The sequence below is a fragment of the Alligator sinensis genome, unplaced genomic scaffold (genome assembly GCF_000455745.1).
Source record: "Alligator sinensis unplaced genomic scaffold, ASM45574v1 scaffold612_2, whole genome shotgun sequence".
Classification (NCBI taxonomy): domain Eukaryota; kingdom Metazoa; phylum Chordata; order Crocodylia; family Alligatoridae; genus Alligator; species Alligator sinensis.
Window position 1 is genome coordinate 1963199 of NW_005842085.1, and position 7508 is coordinate 1970706.

The 7508-nt window shown below is 45.5% G+C and overlaps 1 protein-coding gene across 1 annotated transcript in view; it reads left to right on the forward strand.

Moving 5' to 3' along the window:
• RP1 (RP1, axonemal microtubule associated) overlaps positions 1-7508 on the forward strand; it is a 306042-nt gene that overhangs the window by 59947 nt on the left and 238587 nt on the right. The window contains exon 6 of the mRNA XM_025204493.1: positions 323-455. Coding sequence (XP_025060278.1) covers positions 323-455 — 133 coding nt within the window. The remainder of the gene's footprint in view (positions 1-322; positions 456-7508) is intronic.

A 7508-nucleotide genomic window follows, 5' to 3' on the forward strand; every position in this document is an offset into this window, starting at 1 on the left:
TGTCATGTCATAACTCACCCTTGACTTGTTTCTTATTAGAAATTGCACTGATGCCATCCCTGCCTCACCTCTTCACTGGCCCTATTGGTTTAATGGCCCCCTTATGTCATAAGAGGTGTAAAAGGGCCATGCCAGGAAGCAGAATCTGGAATCTTACTTTATCTGATGACTGAAAATTAAGTCACAATTTGATTTAAGCCTTGACCTTGCAATCACGCAGGCTATGCCAAAAATCTGTACCCAAGTAAAACCCCATTGCCTTCAGTAGGAGTCTAGGAGCTGCACAGAGCTGGTTGGGACTTAAATATCATTGTTATTTTAGGTGCAATTACTGAATGTTCAGTCAGGGGAACAGTTTTCTTTCCTTGTCCACCGGTGGCTGGCGCAGGACCAGGATGATGGTGAAATCTCTCGGGAGCTTCCTGTTTTGCGACAGGGTCAGCCTGTTCTTCCAGGTAGGTGAACTAAAACACCAGACACATTAGGCCCCCAGGTGCTACCAAATGACTTCAGTGTATTGATTGCTTTTCATTAATGACCTCTTAGATTTAGCAGCTGTAGCGTCTTTTTAATCCATTCTTTCCTTTTGTGGTGATTGGACGTGTGTGGTCCCAAATGGTCAAGTGTAAAAAAGGCAAACTACAAAATCTTTGCTCAAAGGCTTTAAAAGTCCCTTAAAAATTAGTCTTGTTTTATTGTTATAAGTGAGATACTGACATCCTTGTTTACTTTTCATGTGGAAACATGCAGAATTGTGAGTAAATCTCACAGGCATTGGTTCTTATAAAAACTGTGAAACAAGAAATGTATAACTCTTGATTCCATCACACGTGAGAGAGATCACAGGTGGCTATAGATATCACAGGAATTGTGTTTTTGTAAATATACAGTATGTCTTGACTAATAGCATTGCTGCTTTTTTCCTCTTCCTGTTACCTGCAGCTAAAGAATAGATGCACTATACTTACACAGAGCTATGCTAGCATGTTTTAAAACATTCATAAATTTAAATGGATCTGTTGCTGACTGGCATAGATTGCGGGGAGTAGGAGATGATGAAATGAAGGACAGGGAGCATGATGATGAGAGAGTGGACTGGGAACATAGGACTGAGTAGCAGGAAGGCGTGCTATTTATGTGATTAACCTCTGGAAAAAGGAAGAGAAAGCACACGTACTGGAGGACTCTTGTATTCTCATAGATAAAATAAATTATTGCTACTCTTGAGGAAGAAGAGAATGGGCAGTGTGGGGGAAGAACTTATCTGCCTTTAATTCACAACACATACAGATGTCAGACCTTAATGGCTGAGGGCACATTAAGTGGGAAGGCTAGTCAACATTAACCATGCTCGTGCACTATCCTGTAACAACAGACAGTAGTGTAACTAAAGGGAGGTGACCAGGACAGCAGACATGGGCACCAGCTTGCCAAGGCCACTACAGCTGTCAGCCAGCTATCACAGCCCCATGCTCAGCCACCATTCAGGGCAAAGAACTGCCCTATTATATATTAGAATAAGTGTGGGCACTACCAATCTTAAATCCTCTCTCCCAAATTCAGAGACATTATGTTTGCTCCTTCATTGCCCTTACTTCAGTCATGATTTAGTGTCCCTCTACTTATCATTAGGGTGGGGAAAAGTGATGCAAGATAAAAGCAAAGTATTTGTGACAGAGAGAGCCAGGGATCCGGGTTTTCTCTATTTAAAAATTGAAAAATCTGTGATACAAAAAAATCACACATTCTCTGATTAAAAAATCCAAAATCCACAATTAAAATAAAATGCCGCTATATATGTGTGTGTATGTGTATATATGTGTGTATATATGTATATGTGTATGTGTGTGTATGTGTATATATGTGTGTATGTGTGTATGTGTGTGTATGTATATATGTATATGTGTGTGTCAGTTGAATACAATGTTTTATTGATATATTTACAATTTTAAAGCAACTTGGAAGCCTACCAGTGCCTCAATCACTAAAGTAAAATAAATTCTAAACACCTGTATATTTTGGCATTTGATTTAGGGTTTTTTATTATGGAAAATCAGAGCTACCCCCACCTCCTTTGCTCACCAGGACATGGGTGCAACTGCAGTTGTCCCCCCTGCTGCTTTGTGGCACTGAGCAGCCCTGATATGCCGGTCCCTGCCCCTGCCATTGCCCCTCACTCCCCACCCACGCCTCCCTGCTCTCCGGTACTGCCGGAGGATGGCCTTCAGCTGCTAGGGCTACAGGGCCAGGGACCCAGGTCTGCAGCCCCCTGCCTCCTGCAACAGTGCCTGAACCCTGACTGCAGCCCATGGGAAGTGGTAGCTGCTCTGGCCCCAGCAGGGAGCAGAGCCAAGCTCCCCCTTCCTGACAGGAGGCACAGCGGGAGCAGAGCCCATGGTTGGGGCAGGTGTGGGCTGCCTGCTGCAGGCTCAAGTTCCCTTCCCTGCTGCCCTCCCCTGGGACCTCCGCAGCCCAGAGGGTGGGACATGGCATGACAGTTCCAAGATCAGGGCCACCTCTATGAGCCCTACGCCACCCTGGTGAGGCACCTCCGGGTGGCCTGGCACCAGCAGCAAGGAATTGTGCCTCATGCTAATGCCAGGTGGGCAGGACGCACCTTGCCATGGCAGCATAGGCCGCACAGCAGCAGCACTGAGCTTCCCCGCCCAGCCGTGCCAGGTCCCATCCGCTGGGCCGTGGAGGGCCCATGGGGAGGGTAGCAGGATAGGGAGCCTGAGCCTGCAGTGGGCAGCCTGCCCCCAGCCTGTGCACAGATCTTGGGGGCATGTACCCCTCATGCCCTCCAATGGAGTGTGCACAGCAGCGGGGAGCTGCTCCCCACTTGCCCCCAGTTGAGTTGCCTGTGGCCCATCCCACTCCCCACCGGGGTCCTGCGGCCATGAATGGCTCTGGGCCCTGAGCCCCATGCACTTCCCCAGCTGGGCGGCAGCCTCAGTCCGAGCCCTGCCCAACTCCCTTCCTCCCTATGGGGGCCTCAACTGCTCCCGCCAGACTTATGTGCAGGGAGCTGCTCTCCACGCTGCCTGGTGGCCATATGCATGTGTACATGCACACATGCAACTGGTGCCCCCTGCCTGATCGCCCTTCTCCCTCTCCCCCATCCCCCAGCTGGCTGGAACTCTGCCAGCCTGCAAGGGAAAACCCACCCTTACCTTCATTTTCTCCTTTAAAGGCAAAAATCTGGGTATTTCTCCTTAAAACGAGACAATCTGAGTTTTTCTCCTTAATATGTGAAAATCCAGGTTTTACCATGCTTTTCTGTCATGAACAGAAAACCCGGATCCCTAGCGATAGCTATGCACATCTGGTTAATGGTATGTTGTTTTGTTGTTAAATAAAACATGCGAAAGGCCCCTTTATCACAAGTTAGATCTCTCTTTCTCCCCCTATTGATTTCTACAGATTTTGTGATCTCATTTTCAGCTTCCTCCTTCTGTATAGATGTGCAGTTCATTTATGAAACATGAGAGAGAAAGATCTTTGCTGTCAAATAATCTTGCCTTAGGACATAGACACACACTTAAAGTACCATTTCATGCTGCATTTTGTGGTTGGCAGTCTCTCCTTCTCAAATAAGAGGGAAAAGCAGAGTCTAAGAGTACCAACCAGGGTATAAGAACAGTCATGCCGGGACACAAAAATATTTAATTTGGACTTTGCAAGCCACTTTCATGCCACTGTTGTGTTTATGCAGGGAAGAGAGAGAGAGAGAACAGTTATTAATTTGAGAGAAAATAGTTTGATAAAAGAATAAGTGACTAGATCTAGGCTCAGTATGAAAGGGAGATGAGGACTAGGGCTGTGCAAAATAGCAATGTTTCATTTCAATTTCAGATTTGCCATTTTGAAGGGACAGTGTTTCTTTTCACTGTTTCAAAGCACTGTTCTGTTTCATTTCACCAAAACTGTTTCATTGTTTTGACGCATGTCGGCGTTTTGCCCATAAGGTATAATGGGGAATCACGAAAATGCCTATAACTATGTCATTTCTTGCCTGATTTGGATGAACACAGCAGGGTGGTAGCCCCTTCTGAGGCCATGAAGCATGTCAGGTTTCAAGGAGATAGGTGCAGGAGTTTCTGGGAAACTACACCTCAAACTTTTCAGAGCAAAACTCATGTCACTTGTAACTGTGAAGGCACAGGAAGATGAAAACAACAGGAATGGTATCTGCTGCTGTGGCCACAAAGTCTGCCAAGTTTCAAGTAGATAAGTGCAGGGGCTTCTGGGAAACAGCACCTCAAATTCTTGAAAGCAAAACTCGTGTCACTTGTGAGTGTGAAGGCACAGTGAGATGAAAACAGCAGGCATGCTAGCCCCTTCTGAGACCCAAAAGTCTGCCAAGTTTCAAGGAGATAGGTTTGGGGATTTCTGGGAAACTACACCTCAAACTGTTCAGAGCAAAACTCATGACGTGTGATTGTGAAGGCACAGGGGGATGAAAACAGAAGGGATGCTAGCCCCTTCTGAGGCCATGAAGCTTGTCAGCTTTCAAGGAGATAGGTACAGAGGTTTCTGGGAAACTGTACTTTGTCATGGAATAGGGTCCCTAGAGATGGCCATGATACCCCTAGGGCCCTGTGACCGTGCCAGCCCCACCCTGCAGGTGCCTTTTTTTCTCGCCTGCCACCACATGTTGTTGGAAAAGATAATAGATAGGGAGGCTGCCCTTGAGCTTCAGCTCAGTCATGGTCCTAACAGACCCCACTAAACCCTGAAGGTTCTTGCACCCCTTGATGGGACCAGCTCTAAGTAGGTGCCTCAAGGGGATGCCTGAAGCCTTATGGGCAAGATGCGTGGCTCCAACCATCTTTCCCCATGCCTTGCAGATAGTATATCAATATTGTCCCTGTAATGAGGTCTCAGTCTCACTCTACCTTCTATTGTTGCTGGGCTCTCTATGCCCCTGTCGCTGCACCCTCACTGGTGCTGGGGCCTCTACAGAACACAGTAGTGTGCCCCAATGATGTCTCCTTCTCCCCTACAGCCTTATCTCAGTCCACCACTTTAAATAACAACAGGAAAGCAGCACAGTAGCACTAGTATCTCAGGCAGCCAAACTGGCATAGAGCCTTTCTTTCCTTTCCTGCAGGAGCTTCTTATCCAGCAGAGAGCCCTCCCTGCCAGCCCCAGCCCTGGGGCTTAGATGTGCCCAGGGCCCTGTCTCCTTCTGGTCAGTTTACTGGGAACAGGTGCTAGGGATGTAGGTTGTAGCCATGTTGGTCTAAGGACATGGCAGACAAGGTTCTTCGGGTCAATCTGATATCTTCGAGTAGACCAACACAGGCAAGAAACCCAGTCAGTGAAAATGGAAATGAAGGCATCAGGGTAGGGGGAAAGGGGATGTAGCAGATAAAAGTGGAGAGGTACCTAGGGAGTCGGATGTCCAGCAGGTTGTAGTGTGTCATAAATCCAATATCTATATTGAGTCCATGAGTTTCTGTACCTAAGAGGTTGATTAAGTGGAGTTCATAGTCTCGTCTGTGAAAAGCGGTTTGTAAATTCCCTTTGTGCAGTTGTCGCTTGGTGTCTCACTTTGTGAAGAAAGAATTACAGAGAATAACAGAAACAAAAAGAGGATTTTGGGGGAGGAATAAATTCAAAAGAGTGGATTAGGAAAGGGTATTAGGGTATTTCGGAAAGGATTGGATCCCACTTGCTAGAAACAGACTAGCAAGTAGGAAGTGAGAGCCTTCCTGATGCTGCTGGAGGACACAGCTCAGTCAGCTGACAAAGGCACAGCTGACACAGCTCATTTCAAACAATGCTTTTATGCTCCTTCTCTGTCTCTCCCCCAGGACACTGGGATTGGAAGGGACCTCAGGGAAGGATCACAGTCACTAGCCAGCTACACAGTCAATATCAGAGCAATCCTTCCCCCCTCTTCCCCTTCTCTCTCCTTAGTTTGAATTTCCCTGCAAGACTGGTTTTGAAACTCAAAATTTTTTAAACATTTCGAGTCCCTCATTTAATTTTGAAGCCTTATGTTTTGTTTCAGTTTCGGTGTTTTGAGCTCAAAACGCGTCAAAACACCTTCTCAATGAAACATCCATTGAAATTTTGCACAGTCCTAATGAGGACCAGAAACTCTTCAACTCTGTTTTCATTCATTTTTCAGGTTTAGGCTTTTTCTGGGTAGCAGCTTTCCCAATTCACAGAATAACCCTGTAAATTCCATAAAACCCATGTGAACTGTTAAATAGTATAATATATGCTGACTTGGTACCCCATGGTCCTGACTTTCAGCAGGCCCAAGCACCCTCAGCTCCCTTTGACATTTTGCCTGTGCAACTATAACCTCTCTCCTTGTGAATCTGCATTATGACACCGTCTTAAATTACATAATCACATACTATTTTCTTCCTGTGCCATTAGAGCTGAGGATATACCTTGCATTACTTTGTGAATAAAGCATTTCTGTGCAACAGTGAAGGCTGTTGTCTATAGGATCACTGTCTTTTTGGTTGCAGAATTTGGAAAGTGTGTAGTGTATAAGACTGGGGATTGTGAGAAGGAAATGGATAAATTAAGACAGTTCAGAGCTTTCTTAGAGAACAGATTCTAGCCCTGTCTCTGCTGTAGAGTTCGTATGATACTGGGTATTTTGTCCCACCTAGGTGTTGGGAAGATAATGTTTCTGAAGCGCTTGGAGATGAGCTGATGTAATAGTTTCTCCTTTTCAGAGCAAGGTTTGAATAGCATATGTATGTGAGGCATGGACTACAAAATGCTGGATGGCAGGTTATTGAATGAGCACAATCCTTTACTTGCTCTGAAAAAGGCAGGGATACTTTGGCAAAAGTAGAAAATGATTACATAATTTAGTGGGGGACATCTTTTTTGGTAAGTGTGCCACAAATTAGTCCTGCACCCTTTACAAGAGCCTTTCCAATCCCCTTCCCCTGCCCAATCAACTGTGCTGCTTCCTTGCCTTGTGCTTGGAAGCACAAGCTGCTTCCTTGCCTTGTGCTCCTTGCCCCTCATCTGCTCTGCTTTCTGCCTTCTGCCCCATCTGCTATTGCATGCACTACCGCTTTCATGATCTGCTGTGTGCCATACAGAAAGGCTGTTCGTGCCAACTGTGGCACGTCACAGGCTTGCTACCCCTGATGTAATTAAAGATTCTTCTCATGCATAGGTGGCAAACATAAGATGCCCAGGTTAGCTTATTCAGGGATTTTTTAAAAACTTTTTAGCGCTCAAGTTATCAATCTTAATTGTGTTCCTGAAATGTATTTCTTGCCTGTGTTATTAGAATAAAGTATGTCTTTTTAATCTGATTTCCTAATCTGGATGCTGCTTCCATGGGATGGGTTTTGTATAGGATAAAAGAAGGTTTCACAAATGTAGATGTATTTGCAAGTCTGGCCACTAGGGATTTAGAAATACCAGACCCACCAGCTTCTAAGAAACATCAATATATGTATTAAAAAAGTCTAGACTATTTATTTATTTATTTGAATCTGTGTACTTTGCACTTTCAGCAG